This window comes from Panthera pardus, unplaced genomic scaffold (genome assembly GCF_024362965.1).
Source record: "Panthera pardus isolate Hobbes unplaced genomic scaffold, ASM2436296v1 HiC_scaffold_17, whole genome shotgun sequence".
Classification (NCBI taxonomy): domain Eukaryota; kingdom Metazoa; phylum Chordata; class Mammalia; order Carnivora; family Felidae; genus Panthera; species Panthera pardus.
Window position 1 is genome coordinate 136,588,003 of NW_026526732.1, and position 24,493 is coordinate 136,612,495.

Sequence of the window (24,493 nt, forward strand, 5' to 3'; positions counted from 1 at the left end):
TGTTAGTGCGTATGTCCTTCAGATAAAGGAACATGTCCAAGGGCAAGTCCCAGGGCCGGCTTCCTATCTCCCGGAGTGGCAACACCCATGGGTTGGCTTACTATTTTCCAAGACCTAGGGGCCCCCCAAGAGGCTCCAGACCCCAGCCAGTCTGCCCTGCGGTCTCTCGGGGATCGTCTCTCATTGGTACACCCTAGACTGTCGAGTGGTATCAGATGAGAGAGCCGGGGTCCCTGTGTCCACCTGTGGCTGGGCCCGGAGGGTCTAGCAGGCCCTCCCCTGCTGGCACAGGCACTGCCCATGCGTGTCCCCGTGGTGCCTCCTGGGGCCCACGGAGCTTGCTCTCTGAGGGACAGCTGCTTTCTTTAGATACACTGCTGCATTGACTCAACTTGCTGCTGGCACTGGTCATTTGCCTATCTGCTGTCAGCTGTGCTCTGTCCTGTGTCATAGGGGCGGAGGCCCCACAAACCACACTTCCCAGACTCCCTCCAGCGGTGAGGCTTCCAGCTACATTCTGGGAAAGGGAGGCACCAGCCTAGAGCCAGAAGGCGGGAGGAGACGGGGAGCAATGCTCTCCCTTCCTCCCAACGGTCTGGTAGGGGTCTCAGACAGCGGTGACAGCACTAGAGATATCCCAGGGCGATGGTGGCCGTGGCTGCAGTGGCAGGGGCTGTGGCCTGGCAGTGTCACTCCTGAGTCCCGGCAGAGGCAGCTCAGCTCCACCACCAGGACTTTGGAACCACAATGGTCCTGCATCCCCTTGGCCACTCCAGCCCAGGGCTGGTCATGCTTCCCTGCAGTTACTCATCTCAGGTAACCTTGGCCTCCCGTCCAGGCCCCTCCAGCCCTCCCAATACCCCTGTTTCCAACTCCTGAATGAGATCCCCTCTGTGTACAAACCTTCGACGGCTTCTGTTTCCCAATAACACCCAGACTGTGCACCGCTTCAGTGACCATTCAAGACTCATCTCTCCCAGGTGGCTTTGCACATCTTTGTTTCGGCCCACTACGCTCTGATTTTAACCTTCAGGAGGCAGCCTTCATCTCATTTCCCCCTTTTTCCAGGTTCTTGAGTGGCACCGCCCCAAGACGCCTGCATTCCTCCTACCGTTTATTCACTTCCCCTTTTTGAAGCCCGATGAAGCCACAGCAGCAGCCTAGGACAAGAAGTAGGAATGCGTACAGGCCCTTTGGTCCAGAAATCACACCTCTGAGGAATTTGCCTCAACAACATACAGAAGAGCAAAAACACGTAAGCCCCAGATATAGTCACTACGGTACTGCTTATGACCGTGAAAAACTAGAAACCGAAACAGAGGATTGGTTACGTACATTTTGCTTCATATATAACATCTATTTCTTTGAGTGGAAAAATTTTCATCTATTATCAAGTTAAGAAACAAAACAGGCTGCAGAACGGCGGGCACAGTGCAATCACAGTTAAGTAGAAACACACATATGCATGCATTTTGGACAGAGACACAGATGTTTCAAATAGTTGCCAAAGTCCGGACAGTAGTTGTCTCTTGGGGGTGGGTTTTCGGGTGGGTTTTATATTCTTCTTTGTTCTCCTCTGTATTGTCTGAATTGTGACAGTTGATGTGTCCCTTTTACAAAACACTTATTTTTTTATTATTCTTTTATGTTTATTTATTTTTGAGAGAGAGAGAGAGAGCGTGTGCAAGCAGATGAGAGGCAGAGAGAGAGGGAGACACAGAATCCGAAACAGGATCCAGGCTCCGAGCTGTCAGCACAGAGCCCAACATGGGGCTTGAACTCAGGAGCCGTGAAATCATAACCTAAGCTGCAGTCGGACACTTAACCGACTTAGCCAGCCAGGTGCCCCCAAACACGTTTGTTTTTTAAAAAGCAGTATGCTGAGATAACAGCAGAACAAAAGAGACCAAGTCCTTCCTTTGTTGAGCTGACATTCTAATGACAAAAAACACAGTAAGCATGTAGTGTGCAGGGTGGTGATTTTTTGCGAGGCAAAAAAAAAGAATAAGAAATGCATCTGGAGAGTGGAGGGTTAGTATTAGGGAGGGGGTTACAACTTTTAAAAGGAGATTTAAGCAAAGACCTGTAGGTGGTCAGGGAGCAAGTCATGTGACTTTTCAGGGGGAAGAGTGGTCCAGACTGAAGAAATAGCCAGCGCAAAGGCCCTGAGGTAGAATGTGCCCCCTGCATGGGAGAAGCAGCAAGGAGGCTTGTGTGACTAGCCTGAAGGACGGTGATAAGCGACGGGATCAGGCAGATCACAGGAGACCAAATTATGTCAAACTTTGGCTCTTACTCTGAGATGGAAGCCACCGGAGAGTCTGGGCAGAGGAGCCCCTTGGTTAGAAATGCTTTTCAAGGACCATCCTGGCTGCTCTGTGAGAATAGGGAGGGAGCAGAAAGACCCGCTAGGAGGCTACTGGAATAACTCAGGTGGAAGAGGATAGTGGCTTTGGCCAGTGGCAGCAGGGGAGGCAGTGAGAAGTGCTTGGTTAATTGCACTCTTCAGAAGGTAGAGTCAGTGTGATTTGCTTGTTGGATCAGGTATGGGCACGAGAGAGAGAGAAGAACCAAGAATGACTTCAAATTTAGAATGAAGAGGATCTTTAAACATTTATTATTTATTTATTTATTTAGAGAGCAAGAGAGCACGTGCGAGTGGGGGAGGGGCAGAGATGGAGAGAGAGAGAGAGAGAGAGAGAGAGAGAGAGAGAGAGAGAGAGAAAGACTCCCAAGCAGGCTCTGCACCGTGAGCACAGAGCCCAATGCGGGGCTCCATCCCATGACCCTGTGACCATGACCTGAGCCGAAACCAAGCGTCAGACGCTTAACTGACTGAGCCACCCAGGCGCCCCAGAGTGAGAGGGTCTCTAAATCACTGCCCCACCCAGTGTGGACATCCGTTTGCTTCAGCACCAGCAGCTCCCCATCGGGTCTCTACTGGAATGCCCCCAAAAACAGGCCCCTCGCTACCTCAGGAAGATGAGCTACTGCAACTACTGGGAGGTGCGACCTTGACTTCAGCCCGCGCTTCTCTGCCATCGGCCTTCTGCTGACCTTCAGCTTGTCACCCTGAACCATCGTGCACTTGCCTCATGTTGTGCCAACCCTCAAGATACCTAAAGCCTCGGGCCGAACAGGTATCAGGACAGATCAGTGTCATTCGGAGGGAAACTTCAACCTAGGATTTTTTTTTTTTTTCTTTTTCTGCGCAGTCCCTTCAAACCGATTTTTGGTTTGAACTCAATTCCGGAGCCTTGGCTCTACCTTCTGCAAAGTCCCATCCCTCCTATCCCCCCTTCAGCCCCCTCTCCAAAAACCCTGGACGAGGCTGGGTTTCTGAGGCTCTGCTCACCCAGGACAGGCTCCCAGACGTTCCTCTGCTCTCGCTAGATGGAACGTGTGTGCCATAAGCCACTTCTGAGCTCCTCAACCCCAATCTCACATACGCATACCGGGATTCTGACCAAAGGATTCAATCCTTGTATCTGAATCTAGGATTTATATGCCAGCCCCTCCTTGTTCTGGGAAGACTTAGTCTTTTGTTGTTTCTAATCTAATGCAACACAAGTCCCTTAAAATTAGAACCTATGCGTTTGAATGAGCGTATGAGTAAGAACCCAGTACTAATGAGGTTCCTGGCTGCTGTGGTTGAATGTCAGCTTAACTGTTTCTTTAGCGAAACAGCAGAACAAAGCACAGTCACTTTGGGCCATGGATTCTTTTCCTGAAAAAAAAGAAGGGGGAGGGCTTAGTCAGTCAGAGATACAGGAGTAGTTCAGATGAGTGTGACTTACCCTCTCCTGAGCGCCTCCTGACACAGGACCCAGGAGAGAGGAGGTAATGATCCCCACCGGTCAGGACAGCACTTTCTGGTGCGCAAAGCCCCCATAAGATCCAAGTCGGCTCCTGATAGGCCATGACGGAGCAGATGGTATCATCTCCGTCTGATACAGATTAAGAGACCGAGGCAAGAGGGGTTAAATAACTCTCCCAAAGTCAAAGTGAGGAGCCTGGGCTCTGTGACTACTGTTCTTACCACTCTCAGCTGCTTCGCCCCACCCCCCCTTCAAGCTGTTTACACACTGGAATTGACGATCCCTCTCTGTGTGGGACACTAGGCGGGGAGCCCCTGCAGGGCAGTGCCCTTATTCTATTCATCTTTGTGTCTCCCCCACCCCACCACCCCCCGCAGGCACCAGCATTGTAGACCCCCAAGAAATAAATGTCGAATTGGTTTGAACACCAGTGAAGCTTCTTTGGAAGTGAGTGGCTAGACCTAATATGCCTTGGCTTTTAAAACAGAAAGTCCCCCAGAGTTTCAGTGAAAGTTTTGGTGAGAGGTCGGGGCATCTAGGCCACTGCAAGGTGCAAAGACAAGCGACCTGAACCAGCAGGGATCCCAAAGCAGAAAGGCCCTTGCCACTCACGTACTACTCACAATGTGTCAGCATCAACATCCCCCGGAGCTGATTGGAAATGTAGTCTCAGGCCCCCACCCCGGAGCCACTAAGGTAGGATCAGCATCTTAACAAGCTCTCCGGGTGGGTCCTGCCCACCGAAGTCTGCGATGCATTGGGTGTGCCAAGAGCTACAGAGCCCAGGCAGCTGCTGGCCTCAGCCTATCAGCCGTGTGCCTTGCAAATGCTCCGGAATGGGCTTGTACTCTGCAATGTGGTTTCTGACCCTTGGTTCACTTCCAGGAAAAGAGCAATAGATCTGCTTCTGACAAATGAATTCTAATTCCACTAGAATTCTGATTCGAATGGGAAAGTGAGAAGAACCCTGCCTCCTTATGGGAAGTGAGATCTTGGAGGGCACAGATTATTCCAGACTTCTGAAGTTCCATCTAGGTCCCAACCAGCGATGGAGACGTTTTTGGTTATCATAGCTGGGGTGGGTGGTGGCATTGGCACCTAGCGGGTAGACGCCAGGGATGCTGGCTTCCTCCGTCGTGTCCAGTCACTCTGTGACTCAGTTTCTTCCCCAAGCCAGAGGAAAGGGATGGATTTACCAAATGCAGGGAAATCAGGGAGTTTTAGAAAAGAATCATGAGGACTTCTAGAAACTTATTCTTCACAGGCATGAGAAAAGTTGAAATAAGATCCAAAGGAGTAAAGAGGGCCGGGGACAAACATCCAAGAACAGGGGCCCGTGCAAAGGAACAAATGAAGCAGAGTGAGGCCAACATCCAGAGAGTACATATAAAATTTTTATTTCTGACTCAAATACTTTCTTATTCATAAGAAAGACTTAAATATCCCCCCTTCTCCAAATACATCAGATTTTTTTTCACTTCTCTATTTCTCAAACTTCTTAAAATGTGGTTATAATGAGAAAAAATAAAGTTAATCAGCCAAAAATAACTCTTTCGAAAGAAATACATAAACGGCCCCAGAGATCAGATACACCGTCAACAACCCGGCAAGGAAAGCTGGAGCCGGCTTGCTTTCCCTCCATACACATGTGGGACGCGAAAGGATGGTTCTCGGAGCATCCTTCCCGAGGTCCCACCGCCATCCAGGGCCACCAATCCTGCCAGAGCTCAAGGCCTTTTCCAAAAGGAGGAGAAGGGTCTTGGAAGGGCAGGAGAGCCCAGGGAGGGGTGGGGCAGCCGTGCTTTTGCTGAGAAAGGGCCTGGCCGCCCAGAGCCTGAGAAGCACCATCATTTCAGACCGAGACGCCCGGCAGAGTAATCCCCTCCTCTGCTGCCTCTGCTGGGCTCCCCGGTGACCACGGGCAGGCGGGAGGCCCAGTGCCCTGGGGGTCCCTTTGCCGAGCGCGGCTAAGGTGCACAGGCCGGCGGCAGCTAGGTTAACTAGTTGGCGTCCCGGGCCTCCTGCAGGGGCTGCGGCGGAGGCGCCAGGGAGGAGGCCAGCTTGGTGAGGGCCCTCGCGATGACGTCCAGGTGGCCGTTCATGGTCCGCAGCTCCGCCAGGATGTCCCCGACGCTGGCTTCCAAGCTGGCGGGCGCGGCGTGCGGGGCGCAGGGTGGCGGGGAGGCTGCCGGGGCCTCGGCTCCCTCCTCCCTGCCTGCTGCGCCTGGGCGCGGGGCGCGGCCCCTCTCTGGCCCCGGTCGCTCCCGCTCATCCCTGCGGACGCCGGGAGGGGTGGCCGCGGGGCCTCCGGGCAGCCAGTCGCCGAGGCGCGGGGCCGCCTCCGGGGAGGAGACGACCACCGAGTAGAGGCCCGCGCGCCCCGGGGGCGCGGCGGCCGCGGGGGGCGGCGGCAGCAGCGGGGGCAGCACCGAGGCGCCGGGGGAAAAGGCCTGGGGCTCGCAGGAGGAGGAGGGAGAAGGCAGCGCAGCGGTGGAGGGGCCCGGCTCCTCGGAGGAGAGGAACAGAGTGGTGGAAGACGGAGAGTCCAAAGTACTGGGCTCCGAATCTGTCAAGGGAAGACAGGAGAAAGGGTCACTCGGGCAGGTGTGGCGTGTCAGCTGTATGCCCAGCTGCACGTTGGGCGCTAAAGGAACTGAGAAGGTGGACATTTACTTCCCACCCCAGACTTGCAGTCTAGTAAGGAAGAGTGGGTTGTTCATGTACCAAGAACAAAGTGGGAAGGGGGTGGGGCTGAGCATAGAAATTCAGAGGCAGGGAGATCATGGAGTCCAACCAGGCATCCAGGTGGGTCAGGTCTCCCCTGAGGCGTAGTTGGTGGCCCTACTGTGAAGACAGTGGAGGCCTGGGGGACCGTGCAGAGTCGCAGCCTGGGTGGAGGCAATCTTGCCGAGGACACTGAAAGGAGGGCCCTTGCCCACTATCCTCAGAAGCAGAAGTGTGTTAAACGGATGGCCCTCTTCACTGCCCCAGCAAAGACAAGGTCTCAGGGGGCAGTTGAAAGAGTTTGGGGCCAGGAGCCAGATGACCTGAGTGCCGACTGTCACTCTGCCAGAAAGTGCCATGGAACTTTGGGCTAGTCCCATCCCCCCCTTAGAGACTTGGTTTCATGTCCCCATCTGTACAAGAAGGTTGGGCGCAGTGACCCCTCTGGGACGCTTCCCAGACTGATCAGCCTGCTTTCAAACAAGAACCCCAGACACGTCTAAGCACAGAACTCCCGTGAGTTGAAAACGATAAGAAAAACTCTACAAACTGATCTCGTTTTACTAGAGGAAGATGTTAATGAGCTCCACATAGCAGACAGGAGGCTTTTGCAGCAAATCAAAGAGCCGTCTAATGTGTGGAATGAAATGGGAGCAAGCACACAGAATGTTCTAGCGCAGTGTTTCCTAAACTTTAGGAGAGGCTGTGATTCAGCAGGTCAGGGGTGGGGCCTGAGGCTGCAATTTTAGCCAGCTTCCGGAAGATGTGGAAGCCGCCGGCCTGGGAACCACGCCTTGCATAGCAAAGGTATAGACCAAATACACAGCTTAGCAATAAAACATAGGATTCGTGGCCATAGCAACCGGAGTAACCAGGGATAAAAGCAACCTGGAAGCCTGATGTGATCCTGAAGTTAGTTACAGTAATGAGACTAATGACTGACGTCTCTCGGCTGGCAGGAGATAGGAGAGGTGGCCTCTCCCGCAGTTAGTTTGACAGTCCCCCGCCCAGCCTTGAACCTAAGAGCACTGGCTTCACGAGGCATAAAGACTTCTTAAAGAAGAAACTCTTTCACTGTTGTTCCAGCTAAGACTTCAAAAACACATCAAGTTGTCAGGACTCAATCCGCCCTGACTGGCAAATAGAATTGAAAACAGAAGCATCTTTTTAACAAGCACATTACCTTCCTGAACTTTCTCCGGGCTGTCAGGAAACTTGGTTGCAGCCCCAGCTCAGCTAAAATCTGCACTGAATGATTTATAGTTCTCTTCCATCCCTGCAACTGATAATTTTATCCCTTATTTGGACATGCGCCTTTGAATCAATGACATCATTTTTATGCAGCTTCATTGACTGCCATAAACTAACGTCAGGGTCCTGTTGTCACAAACACAGCTCTTGGTGGAGGTTGGGGGCTCCCAGGTGCAGAGGGTCAAGTTAATCAGATTGCTCAACTCCCCCCTTCACCCCCTCACATGGTCTCTGACCCGTATCCTACTTTATTAGTCTTCTGAACATTATGACCACCTGATATTTTATGTATTTTTTTTTTTGTCTATCAGCATGTCATTCCTATAAAAACAGAGACACTGCTTTATTTCATTCTCTGCTGTGTCACCAGGGCCTAAACAATCTAATAGATGCTCAATAAATACTCATTGAATGAATGCCATATAATCATCAGCAGTCCAGAAACACAGCCACAAACGCAATAAACTGATCCAGCTGGATGTTGTTTAATCATTCAGTGCTTCAATTATTTATACAGTCATGCACTATTTGAGACAAACTTACACTACAAAACTTATTCCTTGCTTATCTGATATTCAGGGGTAACTGAGTGCCCCATATTTTATGTGGCAACCCCGTGGGAGGTCAACATTTTCATCTTGTTTCCTAGATGAGGAAACTAAACAAAGAGAAGCAAAACAGCCTGGGTGTTTTCGTGGAATTTCAGAGTTAGAAGGAATGTTTGCTATTGTTCGGATTAACTTCCAAAGGTGTGGAGGTGGAGGCCTGTGCGAGGGAGCGACTTGCTGGCTAGTGACACGGCAGAGAACAGAACAGAGAACGCAGAGGGACACAGTCCCCTCTCTCCGAGCAACTATTTGGTCTTCCCAGTAGCCGGTCATGGAACAAGTCTGCGCCCAGGGTTGGCGACGCGCCAGGTGCCATAGAGGCCCTGGAGACACAGCTGACCCAGACATAGTCCCTACCCTGAAGGAACGCAGACAGGCCTGTTGGCTCTCGGGTTGCCTCAGGCACTGGTTAGCACTGGTTTGCTCAGAGAGCTTGGAGCCTCAGCCTTACAAAGGTGTACTTGAGGCTGGCGTGGGAACTGGGGTCACCCAGCCGTTGAGTCCACCCTTTCCACCACGGCCTTCCTCAACCCATTGCTACCCTTGTCTTCCTCATACTTACAACCATTTTGGGGAGATGCTACTTCCTGAGGTGGGAAGGGTGAGTTTATATATATACATACATACATATATATATATATATATATATAAGCATTTGCAAGGGTTTCATTTGCTCTAGAAATGAAAGAATTGCAAATTAAAATAATGAATTATGGGGTGCCTGGGTGGCTCAGTCAGTTAAGCTCCCAACTCGATTTCGACTCAAGTCACGATCTCATGGTTCGTGAGTTCAAGCCCCGCATCGGGCTTCACGTTGACAGTGCGGAGCCTGCTTGGGATTCTCTCTCTCTCTCTCTCTCTCTGCTGCCCTCTCTTGCGCTCTGTCTCAAAATAAATAAACTTTAAAAAAACATTGCAAAGAATGAATTATGAATTGAAATATATATTGAAAAAATATATATTGAAAAATATATACATGAAAATATATATTGGAAAGATATATAATAAGCACTTGAGAAATGTCCATTCTCTCTAGGCACACAATAATTGCAAATTGAAATAATAGTGAATGATAAATGAAAACGATTAGGAATTAAGAATAAGAAATTGCTATTTTTCACTTGTAGACTTTTCAAAAATTGCCAGGAGAGAGGCACTCTAACACCCTGTTTGGAGTAGAGTGGATCGGTACATCCTCTCCGGAAAGCAATTTAGGAAACATGTGCTCTGCTGTTTAGTGAGAAAGGAAATTGCCAAATCGTGCTTTGTGGATGAGTTCAACTGCTTATAGAAAAATGTGTAAAATAAAGATTGGGAGGAAGGACATGAAGCTGTAGGTATGGGATTATCCTTTCCTGAATTTTCGAAGACGGCTGCAGTGGCCAATGCACGGATATGTCTTCCCTCTCACCGCTCACCGACCTTTAACAGAAAGTGACTGCTTCCCGCCAAGCCTGCAGGGGCAAGGTCTTCTGACCACTTTCTTTTCAATCTTATTGCTGAGTCAGACTGAATCATTTCTTGGCTGGCAACTAGCCACCTCGAAAGGCCGATGTTTTGTTTTTTTTTTTTCCATCCATCTGGCATTCCCAGCCACCACCACTCACACCCACCAGCCTGGGGCTGGGCTTGCTCTGGAGATGCCTGCAGCAGAGGTGAACTGCACAGCCGCCTGTGGGAACCCGCGATTCATTTGCAAAGAAACCCTTGGGATCCTCCTCTCCCTACACCCTGCTCCTCTCACTGGCTTCCCCTTCTTGATAAAATGACCTTCCATTTGCTCAGCCAAACCCCCAAGACTAACCCTTGACCCCTCTCTTTCCCTCACCGCCCCCGCCCCCCCCCCACATCCAATCTGCCAGCAATGACTGCAGGGTCTGCCTTGCAACTATATCCAGCATCTGACCATCTGTCACTGCCTCCGGGCAACCAACGTGCAGCCTTTGGTGCCTGAGCCAGGACAAGAACACAGGTCTCCTGAGTTCCAGGTCAGTCTTTTCTCTGCCGCACTCAAAAGCCTACTCGTTTGGAATCATTTAGGACTCTCCCCAGCCCTCCTGGCCACCCGCCGCCACCTGCCTACGAAATCTTTTGCAGGGTCCTAGCCTCCTTTATCTTGTATGTGAGATACTAGCTACATTCTTTCATTAATTCATTCAACAAATATTGACTGAGCACGTACGGTATGCCCTGCAGAGTGCTCTATGTTGTGCAAAGCCAGACCTAAACCCTGACCTCACTGTGGGGGCAGGAAAAAAAAAAAAAAAAAAAAAAAACCAAACGATTGCACACATAATTGTGTAATTGCAACAATGGTACAATCGACATGCTACAGGCATCTAAATAGGAGGGTTGACCTAATCCAGGAAGATTCCCTGAGGAAATACAGCTTGAGCTGAGGTCTGGAGAACGAGTAGTTAAATAAGAAGAGGGGAGGAAGAATGTTGAAGTCTAAGCAAGGGCCTGTGGGAGGAGGGAGTGTTGCAAACATGTGGGACTCCTAGAGAAAGCCAGTGTAACAGAAAAAGAAGACGGCGAGGTGAAGGAAGCATGAAATGAGATGATACTCAAGAAGAGAGGAGGGGTCAGGAGATGTAGTGTATGGTATATACTGCCAGTATGGCCCAACATCCATTTTCCTCTTCTTCCTCTTTTTTGGCTGGTTTATGACCACTTAAAATAAGCATTACATTTTCTAGCCTCTCTTCCAACTAGCTGCAGCTAGTAACTAAATTCTGGGCAGAACGATGCCAATAGAAGTGCTGTGTGCAATTCTTCCTTCCTCTGCCTGGGATTTGGTTGCAATGGCTGGTGCTCAAGCGGCCCTCTTGGACCACGAGGTGGAAACCATCTGCTATGGATGATAGAGCAGAGCGCTGAGTCCTCGAAAACTTTGAGGAATTGGTGTGCCAATCCTAGCTAGTTCAACTACAGACTTTTTGTACGAGAAAATAAAATCTTAGCCATCCAAACCCCCTTAAACTGTGTTTTCTATCACTCACAACCGCACTAAATCCTGATACACATGGTCTTGTTGGACTTGCTAAGGAGTTTTGCCATTATCCTAAGAGCAATGGAAAGCTTTGGGAAAGTTTTAAGTATAAGGGTGTGTGTGTGTGTGTGTGTGTGTGATGTAATTTTGAAAAGCTCACCCAACTGTGTTGGGCAGGCAGTAGACATAGTAGGAGCAGAAAGACCAATTAGGAGGTTGTAGCTGCGATGAGAAATTATAAAATGACAGTGGCTTTTGTTAAAGCGGTAGCTCTGGAGATGCAGAGAAGTAGATTCTAGAGACAGGTGGAGCATGGAAGTGTTAGAGCTTACTACCCCCGGGGGTAAAGGAGTCTTCAGAGAAATGTGTGCCCAACCTGGCTACTGCTCCGGTATGTTTCCAGAAATTCTTACTCCAGAAGGGGAACTTTCCCTGTCTTGTTCTCTGGAGTCCAGATGGCCCTTCCCAGCCCACACCCAGCCCTCCAGCATAGCTCAACTCTGACCACACCTCACCAGAGGCAGCCCTCGGGAACCTTTCCCCAGGAGCCTAGAGAGAGGAGAAACCAGGTAGCCCTGGGGTACCAGAGAAGCAGAAGCCTGTGGGAAGAGGATGAAACCTGTCTGCAGAAGAAACAACAGCTCTCAGCACAGCAGCCAGGCCCTCTCTTTTGATGGTTCCGACTTGGCCGGGTCGCTGCTTGCTCCTTTCGGAACGCTCAACACACAAAAGGGAGGGTGAGTGTCTGATGAACTCAACCCAATAATATTCACTTCTTTTATTTTCCAGGAACGTCATGAGACCCACAGGGCAGTCTTCTGGTTTTAAGACCTGGTGAGTCAAGTCTGCAAATACTTCTGACTCAGTCTGATCCCAAGTTCTCAGCAGGCATCTCCCAGGAACGGGGCTCAGCGGGAGGGCTGGAGCGAGGCAGCCAGGCAGGCTAGAGGAGGGTCGGCTTCTCTGGGGGCTGCGAGGAGGGCTGGCTGTGGTGCAGATGACAGGCTTCCTGACTTGACACTGACCATGCTCACGAGACGAGCCAGCGTGTCCAGAGTGCTTTCGATGGCCAAGCCACGTGCTAAGGTCTCTCTTCTGAGAGCCGTGGAACCTCTAGGCCAGTCACCTGCCACCTTGACTGCATATTAAAGTCACCTGGGGAGTTGTGGTTACACTACTGATGCCCCCAACCAATTAAATGGGGCTATCTCGGAATGGCGCCCAGGCAGCCTGTGTTTTAAAAGCATCCCGGGTGGTCATAATGCTAGGACACAAATAGGGTTATTCATATGATTTCTCATTTAATCCCAACAACGACACTCTGCCCATTTGTGAGCCGGGAAACTGAGGCCCACAGAATTTGGATAGGTTGGACAATGCCCACGGCTGACAAGACCCACATCCTCGCCTGTACCTGGGTGACTCCCACAGCAGTGCTCACTCCTCTTGATTCCGTTGATTGCATTCTCTCTCCTCTCCTCTATTTTGAAAGTGAACTTTTAAAATGTAAATCTCTTTTGCCATTCGCGTCTTTTTTGGTTCAAGTTCAAGTGCTGTTTAGGCCAGCAGCCTGGGTGGTATAACGGGTGCAGTCTACGGCTGCTGAGCAGAAAGGACTGGCCCAGGGGGCCCCGAAACCATAGTCTTGTCTTCATCCAGGCTCTGCTACAGCCGACAGAAGAGGCCCTCCAAGGAGATGCTGGGTAGCCCTGACCAGGACTGTCCCAGGAAGAACACTGCCCATCCACTATAGTCCCCAGCCTCTGAGAGGCCGCCCTCGGGAGATCAGAAGGACCCAGCCCTGGGGAAATCTTTGGTCTATTTCCAGAAGCATTAGTGATTTCCCGAGGAATGACGTGAGGAAAGTCATTTTACTTCCGTGTGAATTATTCGGCCTCAAATTTCCTAGTGGCTGAGGGTTGAGCTAAAGAGGACTGTTCATCATCAGTCAAGTTAGTAAAGCAAAGTGGGTGGGAAGGAAGAAGGGCCACCAGAGTGACTAAGTCAGGCAGCCAAAAGGACCTTTAAAGAAGAGGAGAAAATATATATATGTATATATATATATATATATATATATATATGTATATATACACATATATATATAAAATTATATAATATATTATATAATACATATAATATCATATAAATATTATATATAATATATATAATAATATAATATAATATATTATATATAATATATATTATATAGATTATATAGATTATATATATAGCATATATTATATTATATGTGAATATTATTCAGCCTTAAAAAGGAAGGAAATTTTGACATATGCTAAACGGATGAACCTTGAAGACGTTACGTACGCTGAGTGAAATAAGCCAGTCGCAAAAGCCCATACACAAAACATTGTATTAAACACCCCAAAGAGGCCCCTGAGGGCAAGGATCACTTATTCAGTCCTGGATGTAAACATTACTGCAGCATCGGAGATGTTTCCTTTTTTAATCGCTAGTGTCATCAATTCCAAAACACCTTTGTTGAGGCTGTGTGGGTATAAGTTGGAAGAAAATAAAGACCAGAGCCTGACACTTTTGTATCTACTTTTAGACCTGTTCCGCTTCCGTAGGCAAAGTGATTTCAACCCTTCAAGCATTTCACAGCCTAGCCGCTGGCTTTGCAGGGCCACACATTCTCACTAGCGCCACCGGCCGCAGGAAAAGAGGTGAGAGTTGTCTCACTTCAAGATCCACATGGTCGTCAGCCAGGCTACTAGCTGCCCCACCCCTTCCTCATTCACTCTGCTCCAACTGTTCCTTGAAGGTACTGGACGTGTTCCGACCTCAGGGCCTTTGCACTTGCTTGCTCTGTCTAGAATGCTCCTTCCTTAGGTATCTGTATGTCTCGCTCCCTCCTCCCCTTCCACCTTTGCTCAGTCACCTTCCCGAGCGGCCTTTTCCAAATACCCTTGTTGTCACTGCTACCTGCGTTCCTCCCCACATCAGCCTTCCATCCCCCTTGCCCTGTACCACTGTCCCACTCATGTCCCGGGACACTCTAGGTGGAGGGAATCAATAGGTGCGGACGCATGAGGCTCGGCGATTACGGCCTGACAGTTTGAAGTAGCCAGAGCGTAGGGAGCACAGGGATGGGAGACTTGAGTGACGTGGCTTAAAAAGTAGCAGGGACAGATGGCCAAGGAGCTTGTCTGCGAAGCTAAGGAATTTGAACTTTAGCAGGCAATGGGGAGCCACTGAAGGGTTTTAAGTAGGAGAGTGATAGATTTGATTTGCATTTTTAGAAGATTACTCTGGCAGCCAGCCCCGTGGAGGTTGAACCGGAGGGGGTAAGGCTGGAGGCGAGGAGACCAAATGCAAAAGATTTTCTATCTTGGACATTAAAGCTAAAATGATATTACAGCAGACCAGGAGCACAAGGGTGAAGTCAAGGCAACCAGTATTAGAAGCGATTTTTTTTTTCTAGGAATGGATTGAATTTCGGCAAAAAGAAGCTTTCCTGCCATCCTTTATGGGACAATACTGTGAATGTTGGCTCCTGTCCCCGTTCATGTTGGCCACCCTGGGTCTTTCATGCATCACCATTCAATAAAAGCAAGTGTGGGTTTTATGGGATTGTTTGTTAAGCCCCAAGCCAAGCTTTTCTACTCGCTCAGGCAAGATTGTTCTGCCAACTTTTAAATTGGCTGTATTTTTACATACAGGGTGTGAAGGATATCTCTATGTGTCTCTACAAACACACCCGTTTGGAGGGAGACACATGGTACTATATATAATAGCTTTATGTGTCTTTTGGAAGGGACGTTTATGCAACCTGTATGTCCCTTGCCGTGGATATTTTTGTAGTATGGAGAAAGGGGGAGACAAAAGGAAAAAGTTATTCCCACGCTATAACCAACTTTGCCTCGTGAAGAAAAATTCAAAATAGGTTATGTTCCTTAGCAATGCCTCCAGGGTTGAACAGTTCCCAAATCGACCCATGTAATCTTTCCTCCTGGAGGGCCACTCACCTTCGAGCTTCTTTTTTTTTTTTCTCTTTCTTAAGTGTCATTAAAGAAATAATATGGCACAGACCAGACCCTGCTGAAGCCCAGGCCCCCTGCCCACCTCCCCCCACCCCCTCAGGAAGAGCTCACCAAAGGGGCCATCTCGATTGTAAAAAACAAACAAACAGACAAACAAAACGGGTTGCTTGATGAACTTGATGGAAGAAGCCGGTTGTAAAAGACGGCATTTTGGTTTTAACAAGGCCAGGAAGCCCGGAGCGGAGCCAGCTGGGTAGTCTGAACGAACCCAAGAATATTAGACCCCGGGGTCACACAGAGCTGGGACGCCACCAGGAATGCGGGGAGCAGGGACAGTCTGGCGGGGGGCTGGGGGACACCTGGAGCCCCGCGCTGCCAGCCTCTCCCATGCGAGTCAACAGGCCGAGCTGGAAGTGGCCAGGACAGCTGGACCAGAGCGGCGCTGTGCCCACTGCCCTCTTCACACGACAGGGCCCCAGGACCTCTGGGGGGGTGACTGGTGGACACACGCATGTCCACCCACCAGCTCAGCGGGGACAGCACCTCAGACAGGAAGCCTGCTTGGCTGGCTCCAGGATGCCCCCTTGACCCGCACCGAGTAGGGAAGCAGTGGGCTCCCAGCTGGAGAGGAGGGAGGGGTGAGCCCCCCCACCCCGCCCCCCGTCCGCCCCAGGCACTGAGCAGCCAGGTTCTAGAAGAGAGTGTTCCCTAAGCCAATGGCAGAGCAAAGGGCTCAGGATCCCCCAGGACGCTCTATTGTCATACGGACCAAAGTGACCATGCCCAGCTCTGGACATGCTTGGCAAACATCTATTAAGCGGATTACCCTGTTTCTCCCAGCATCCTCTGCAGCCCTGGGAGCGGACCCTGGCTCTTACCAACCGATGCCTCCGGTGTCTGTCGCCTCCTATTACTACAATCCCCCAGCATCTTCCGCACCTAGAGGAAAGTGATCCTAAGAGATGGCCACATTAGTTTCTCTAGCTGCCCCATCCAGGCGTTTTCCGTCCTCAGTCCTTTCCCTTAAGGACTCCTCTGAGATGAAACCTCCTGGCCTTACCACTGTGTCTCTCCTCAGATCTTGTCTAATTTGGGTCCCAAGCTGGTCCCTTTTTTTTTTTTTTTTTTTTCATTTCATACCATTCCTCCTAATGACAACCCTTTGTGCCAGGCTCAATTATATACAAAGCTCAAATGAGCAACCCCAACTCTAAATTTGGCTCTATCCATTGGAAGGGGAGGTCATGGGCATCTTGCTTTGCCCAGAGGGAAAGATGCTGGTCCCTGAGGGGAAACAAAGCTGAGCATGGGGGGTGGGAAGTTTTGCAAAAATAAAAGCCTAGAATGAAGGAATAGGCCAGAGCTCGTCGCCCTAGGGCATGGGGGGCGCCAGGCCCATCCTGCATTTTTCTGCCGGCCAGTTAGGACTTTGTCCTGCCACAAGGCATGCAGAAGCAACAGAAGTGCTTTGATTTTTCCTTTTTTAAAAAAAATGTCCTCCAGCCTGACCCTACTACCTATGTTCTCACTGCAGGGTCAGCAGAGGGTGAAATGAGAGCATTCTCCGGGAATTTCCTGACTTCTGTGAATTTTTCTCAAGATCTGGCCATGAGTCAACGTGACGCACTGTGACACATGGTGTGGACTAGCAGGGGCTCCCCCTCCCTTCTGAAACACCGTGAGAAGCATCTCCCTGCTGAGTAATGGAGGATGAAAATCCATAAGGCCCCCGTCCATCCCCATGTCTCCAAATGAGAGAAGAGGAGAGAATTATATTCACACCGTATTTTCGTCAGGCTGTTAACATTCTCCAGAGGTACAGAAAGATCTCTATTGAGATCTTCACTTACGACGGTTCACTTACTTCCTTTCAACATTAAGCTCTCTTGTATGATTCATGTTGATGGTGGTAATTTGGGGCATTGAGAGACTGGGAGCGGGGACATGAGAAGGGGATTGGAGAATGGAGGAGAATTGCTCAGATTTGCAATGCCCAGACAAGATCTGAGAACCTAGAACATTCCCTGAAAGGCTCAAGGACAGTTGGACTGGGTAGGTAGAATTATCGGGTCCCTTTCATTGATGTTGATGACCAATCTGAAATAGTCGGACAAAACAGATTCATTACATTCTCATGTGTGAATTGTCTGACTACCAGGATTGGGGATCACTTGTTCGTGGAGACCAGCTATGACCAGTGTCTGTTCCAGATGGTTTATAATTGCCCCAAGAGTCTGGGGGCAAGCGCTCGGATCAATGACATCCTTCAGAAGATCCCGGAATTAAAACAAAGGGAGTGTTCAAATGAGACTGGTAACTGTCTGCGGAACACGGCCTCACACGAGGTTTTGGGGAACATATGTGGAAGCATCTTGCAAATTGTCAGACCCTATGCAAACAGCAAGGAATTGTTGATATTACCGTCATGAGGGTGCCTAGAACACCTAACATCCTCATGAGTTTCAGGGTGAGTATCTTTATTCCTCTCTTTCCGATGCAGAAAATGAAGGGTAGACACCACCTAAGTTGGGTGGGCACCTCTTGTCCTAAAGTCACAGCTACTCTGTCTCCTTCTCCTCCTTCTCCCACAGATCCCTGAGGATCCGTCCCTGAGGACGCATCGTCCTCACTTGCAGGAAGCCTAAGTTGGGAAGGAAAATGCCAACTGCAGGCGAAAGCCCGCAAAGGTTTTACACCTTCTGACGTTCCGAGGAAAGCTAAGATAAATATTTTCCGGGGCGCTTTGCACCAACCAAGATGAAAAAAGGTAATTTGCCTCTTCTCCGGATCCCCTTCTTCCCCTCCCCCAACCCACCTCCCCTCCCATCATCTCACCGCATTTAATCTAAAAAGGCAACACTCCAGTTTCCTGCTCCTTCTGGAAAAGAAAACCTCTTTCAGAATTGCTGCCTTTTCACTGATTTGTGAAGGCAAAACAAGAGAATGAAAACGAGGCCACTGGGCAAAAAGGAATCAAATCTCAGAAAATCAAGATTTTTTTTTTAAAGTTTGGTTTTAAAAAGTTTTATTACCCCTTATGTATTTTACTAGATATATTCTTTTAAAATTGTTTTGATGATGACATAAATATATAAGTATTTTTAAACTAACAGAAAAGATAGCCGACCATTTGCCAACGGCTCTTTGCTTGTTGAGGTGGGTCAGGCCTGCCCGGAACGGGATGGGTCTGGTGGGAGCGCGGCATTTCTCGGAGCCCCGGGCAGGCCTCTCTTATTGGCGGGCTCTGGAGACATTTTCTTTCAAACTCTCCATGCTGTGTGGCTCACCTGTACATATAATGAGCAAAATAGCATTCTGTCCTGCCCCAGGTACGCAGTGAGGTTTAATTATTGCAAATTTGTGAAATGTTTTAAGGCCCTTGGATTAAGGCAGTTATATGAGAAAATCCACATATTACCACAGTGTAGAATTCTGCTGAGTCGTTCTGTTTCCTGTCGCTGCCCCCCTCTGTGTCTTACATTACTTGGAACAAGTTATGAGGTCATCAGAAAGGCTTTAAGTAATTTCTTGGCCTACTTTCCTTTACCTTAAAAAAAAAAAACAAAAACAACTCTTCTTCTACTTCTGTTTTTCTTGGTGTTTTTGTCTCCCCTTCTTAAGACAGCCAAAAGCTCTTTCCTCCTGACGGGGGGTATCAGAGTAGGAGCCAGTTGGTTGGAGATGGACCGACCCTTTTCCACCTTGGTGTTTTCTCTTTGTCTCTCTTCTCTGCCTCTCATTGCCTGAGCTCCCTACTTCCAGTTTTTCTTATGTCATACGTTTTAATAACTTAAAACAAATTTGCCTCTGAGCCCTTGGCTGCGAAATTCGCTTCTGCTTCTGGGACTGGCGGCCAAAACAGGGTACTTACTAAATCCACCCACTGGCGCTGCCCCAGGGGTGTGGGTTACTGCCTCGTTGCCCCAGGAGGCTCTTCCCCACTCAGGGCTTGCCCACACCAGGGTCACACGCGGAATGTGGGACAACACCCAGGCAGCTGCTGGGGCGGTTGTGAGGCAGCGGCCAAGAATGCCCCTTGCCCTGGCCGCAGCTGTGTCCCCTCAACAGGTGCTGCCTGGCGGCTGGGTGCGCCCACATGTGTCACATCCTCCTCCGGGCGCACAGAAATGCACCCCACATTGGGGGCATGGAAGCGGGCCCTCTCTTCCTCCCCTCTGCCAGGCCCGAGACCACAGAGGGTTTGAGCACAAGAGAGTTCACTGTGACCGAAAGCACCCAGAGTCACATTTGTCTGCCCTTCACCCTCAGCATGTGGTTACCTGGACAAGTTAGAGCCGCTCCCCAAATGAGAGCCCCCCCCCCCCCCCGCCCCGGCCTCACTGCAGGGAAGGATGTGCCTCCAGAGAAAGCTGCGGCTGACCTTTCCCTGACTGGCTCTGAGAAGGGCACCAGACAGTGGCTGCCACCCCCACACTGCCCTCCCCCAAAAATTCTGTCAGGGCCCAACTTCCCGACTCCCCTCAGACTGGAAGAACCACACGAGGGAGAGTAAGAGCAGGCCTGGGCTTGGGACCGGACAGAACCAGGCATGTTCCTCCTGCCCTGGGGTCCCCTTGGTCATCCCTTCCTCCTCTCCTTCACCGGCTCCTCCCCAGCCCCAGCAACATTCACTCCTTCCTCTTCTGCTGGCCGCCATTTCCACTCCAGTCTACCCTCGCATCTCCCCTCCCAGCACCTCCTCTCCCCTCAGGGACAGGTAGTTATCTTGGGGGAGGGGGGCTGTTGCCTCCTCAACAGACGTGAGGGGAGACCGTGTCTGACACGTGTCTTACAGCAACCCCCAACAGCGTGCTATTCGTCTCTGCAGAAACGAAAGCCAAATCGAAAAACATCGCATGCCAAGCCCTCTGTGCGTCTGCGTGTGCGGTCGAAAATCTAACCCAATCCTTTGTGCTCTGGGAAGAAACTTACTACCGGGTCTCACTTACCTACATTTTGCTATATTTTACTGTGTTTTATTTTGCATTTCCCATGGTCTATTAAGTGGACTCCATGAAAAGACAGTTCCATGTAATGGAACATTTCCAAGTAAGGCCGACACGTGCTGAGCTGAACAAAGTTAGGTGGTTTCCACACTGTAGGACTCCTCAGGACCTGACCAGGGGCATGGTAATCATCCCTGAGAAGGATGTAGAATTCAGTTTCCAAATTTACTTGCCCTCAAAACCCCCTCTTTGGAGGACCCTTCTGAGGGACCGATAGGCTTTGGTCAATGCTACAGACGACATGAACTCCTCTCTTGGATTACGTACAGTGCCTATAGCACAGGATCAGGAAAAGCCTGACACTTAAGACCAACACTTCTGCCTTCCTTCAAGCAGGAAGAACAGAACTGGCCTCGTCTTCCAGAACCTTGAGCTGTCCCAGGTGGAGGAAGCCCTTTGGCAAATGACGGACGTGCTCAAGTTTTTACTCCGGGGTATGTTTTCAGCCTGGATAATGAGGGGATAGCCAAAGTTGTTCTTTCCACAATAAGGCCCTCGGAAAAAGCCACACCCCTCAGTTGTTCACCGCCAGCAATACCAGCATCAGGGCAACAGAAGTATTGCAAATCCTAGAAAAGTACAGACCTAGCACTGGGCTGTGATGACTCTTAATTACACCTCTTGCTCTCCTGCTGCCCGCCTTCTGGAACCTGGCCTAACTTCCTTTGAACCCCTCACTAATCAACTCTTACCTCCTGGCCATCCAGGGGTTTATTTTGATGGTCCAGATGACAAGGATCTGGGATTTGTGCCCTTGTTCTGGAAACCTCTGAACTGCCCTATGGTCTAGACATACATCCATAGGCCAGTCTTATTTTTTCAGATCAGGGGGAAGAGAAGAAGCCTCTTCTAGCTTCCTGGGAATGTCAGTGACCTCAGTATTAGAGAGTGGAGGGCTAGATGGGTAGGAGGCAAGCTCAGGGCCAAGCCAAGGACAGGGCCAGAGCGTTTGGAGAAGCCAGGCAGATTCCAGAGGGCGCCGTCAGCATGGAAACTTGGAAAAACAGAGTGCACTTTGGATCTCTATACGTCTTGCCATTTACAGCAGCATCACTGTTGACAGACTTTACTTCCATCATTTTCTCAGTTCTCCCTGACACTGTCCCTACAAAGAAGGGCAGGGATTAGGAGAGAATCAGGCAGATGACATCTTCAGCACCACCATCAGGGTTTCTAGGAATCACAACAAGCATCTAGAGGCCAACCCTGGGCCTCTCCATGGGCACAAGCACCAGGTGGGGCAGGGCTGAAAGCAGTGTGTCCATCTATAACGACTCCCTCCTGGATCATCTCACGGGGGTTCTGAGACTCATGGTGGGGAGAGGGGGCACTGAGAGAATGAAGGGCCAGTCCCTCCTCCATTTTTCCGCGGCTTACCATTCCTGCTACTCAGCCTCTCTTCCACATGCAGATCAAATCCAGACTCCCTCTCTGCCAATACATGAGGGGACAGGGGACCCCCAAATCCCACCTCATTAGATTCCAATTCAAGATTTACATGATGAGCTGCCTTACCTGGGACAACTGTATCATAAAAAAGACAGCCTTCAACCCCCTTCCCTTAACCACTTACTCTGCTCTAACTATGGCTTGAGTGCCTCCTCCCCTCTTCAGGGCCTTTCCAGGGAACCTCTCAAAGATGGCGGCAGAGTAAGTCTGACTTGACCCCGTCAAGATTTAACCCAAGGTGACCATACCTCCATCTTCCTGACAGGTCCATATGGAGTGACAGAACAGGATGGGTTCATTTCTGTCCCCTCTCTGCTCCCCCAGGCCTACCTCCAGGTCTGTGCTTTCTAGTTACAGATACCCCAAAGCCGCTTCCCGGGATTTTTGCCCAGCATGAGTCAAATGAAGCCCAAGATTAGCAGATGATGTTCCCCAGATGGAAGAGCCCTCAGAGCACCAACATGTTGACAGAGCTCTACATGCTTCCTGCTGCTGTGCTGCAGCTCCTTGATCCTGTGACTGCAACTCAAAGCCTTCAGCGGCCCAGTCTCAGACTTTAGGATCCATAGACGAAGCCTCAGCCCTTCACACACTAGCGCTGTCTGCAGGGACCTGACCACGGCCACTGTTGCTTGTCTGGCTGCTCCCTGCCTCCCTTCCCTGGAGCTCCAGCAAAACCGTCAGAGCTCAGAGCTCGAGGTGGTGCAGGAAAGACTCCAGGAGAGCCCCCACCTGTAACGTGGGAGAGTCAGGGCACACTATCCAAAGACACGAGGGAAGGGGACTCTAGAAAAGGGAGAGAAAGGAGGGGGGAGAAGAGAATGCCGGGTGGGGGAGGGAAGAAAAGGAAAAGAGAAGAAAAGAGAAAAAGAAAAGAGAAAGGAAGGAACACCAGGCCAGGAAACCTTTAAAAATGAACTTTCTCTGGGACACCTGAGTGGCTCAGTTGGTTAAGTGTCCGACTTTGGCTCAGGTCATGATCTCATGGTTTGTGAGTTCGAGCCCCGTGTCGGGCCCTGTGCTCACAGCTCAGAGCCTGGAGCCTGCTTCGGATTCTGTGTCTCCCACTCTCTCTGTCCCTCCCCCATTTGCACTCTGTCTCTGTCTCTCAAAAATGAATAAACGTTAAAAAAAAATTTTTTTTTTAATGAACTTTTTCTTCCCAAACAGAGGGATGTGACCAGGGGAGGAAGGCCACAAAAGGGAGCACATACAAGCAATTATAAATATAGTTATTTTAGGACTTGGTGGAGAATGGATGCTGGTGGTCTCCCCCTTCTTCCTGGTGGGTCGGCATTCATCCCAGGGAGGGAAAAGCTGGGCCATCACAACCCTGGCCCTGCGGCCCGACGAGGCGGCCAGCGGGGAACCGCAGTGGGCGGCCACACGGGCGGTGGCCCAGGGCCGCACCTCCGTGCGGTCGGTCCGTATGTGTGAGCAGCACTTTGATATCTGGCCACGAAAGGGCAAGTTCTCAAAGCCCCCATTCATGAACCCTACACACAGGAGCAGCAAACAGTAAAAAAAAAAATTGTTTCTCTGTCCGTCTAGAAAGGTGGGTTCCTGTTTATTAATCGTGGACCACATAAAGAATGCATGGTTACAAATGTTCTTTTTGAGGACCTCAGAAGCTGGTGGCTGGATGTGAAAATAATAATAATAATAATAATTCCATCCGGTCATTACCTGGGACAAAAAGCTGCTGCTGTGGCCCCTGTGTTAGTTTGAGAAGGAAAATTCTACAAAAGTACAGGGGGCTTATTTTCGGTAGGCCATCCCTCATTTAGGGCAATGTGGCTTTCCGTAGACCCTACTGGAAACAGGCCTGCTGGTAGGAGCTCTCAGGTAGCAGGGTCAGCAGCCAGCCACATCTCCCCCTTCTTCCTGCTGGCACCCCCTTTTTCTTCCTCCTGAGTCTGTAGCAATGAGAAACATTGGCAATTCGCTCCCTGTGGAAGTCGGAGAAGTTCATTCATCAGGCAAGGCTGGCCCAGGCCGGAGGGTCCGACCTCCGTCGGAGAACACAGGCCGTCCTCCCTACCTTCAGCAGGGACTGTGGAAGAGGAAGGAAGAAGCAAACCCGAGAGAAGACGGAGGCACGGGCTGTCCTTCGAAGCTTAAATTTTTTTTTTTTAACGTTTATTTATTTTTGAGACAGAGAGAGACAGAGCATGAATGGGGGAGGGTCAGAGAGAGAGAGGGAGACACAGAATCTGAAACAGGCTCCGGGCTCTGAGCAGTCAGCACAGAGCCCGACGCGGGCCTCGAACCCACGGACCGCGAGATCATGATCTGGGCCGAAGTCGGCCGCCTAACCGACTGAGCCACCCAGGCGCCCCCTTCGAAGCTTAATTAAACAAACCGATCAGCCCCTTACACGGGGCACGCTGTAGACTACCCAAATGGCGAAGATGATTGTTAACAGGGAGCGATGCTATTCCAGAGCAGGGGGCGAAGAGGAAGCCGGTTCAGGCTTCCACTGCAGTACAGAAAAATCTGAAGTGTAATAATTAAATACAAATTGTGCTTAGGGGCAAAAAAAAAAAAAAAAAAAAGCACTTGCTGTCTCCAGATAAGGGGGCAAATACCAACAGAAGTGGATGGGGGGGCCATCTACATTTAATTTATTTCTCTGGAAGATCCC

The 24,493-nt window shown here is 50.1% G+C and overlaps 1 protein-coding gene across 4 annotated transcripts in view; it reads right to left on the reverse strand.

Moving 5' to 3' along the window:
* Positions 1-5,190: 5,190 nt before the first annotated feature.
* Positions 5,191-24,493, reverse strand: part of RUNX2 (RUNX family transcription factor 2) — a 326,738-nt gene continuing 307,435 nt past the window's right edge. For 3 of the 4 annotated variants that reach the window (XM_053904962.1, XM_019457307.2, XM_019457306.2), the window contains one exon: positions 5,191-6,384. In XM_053904962.1, the coding sequence (XP_053760937.1) occupies positions 5,819-6,384 (566 nt within the window). In that variant the 3' untranslated portion in view covers positions 5,191-5,818. The remainder of the gene's footprint in view (positions 6,385-24,493) is intronic. The other variant, XM_019457310.2, reaches the window with a different exon arrangement.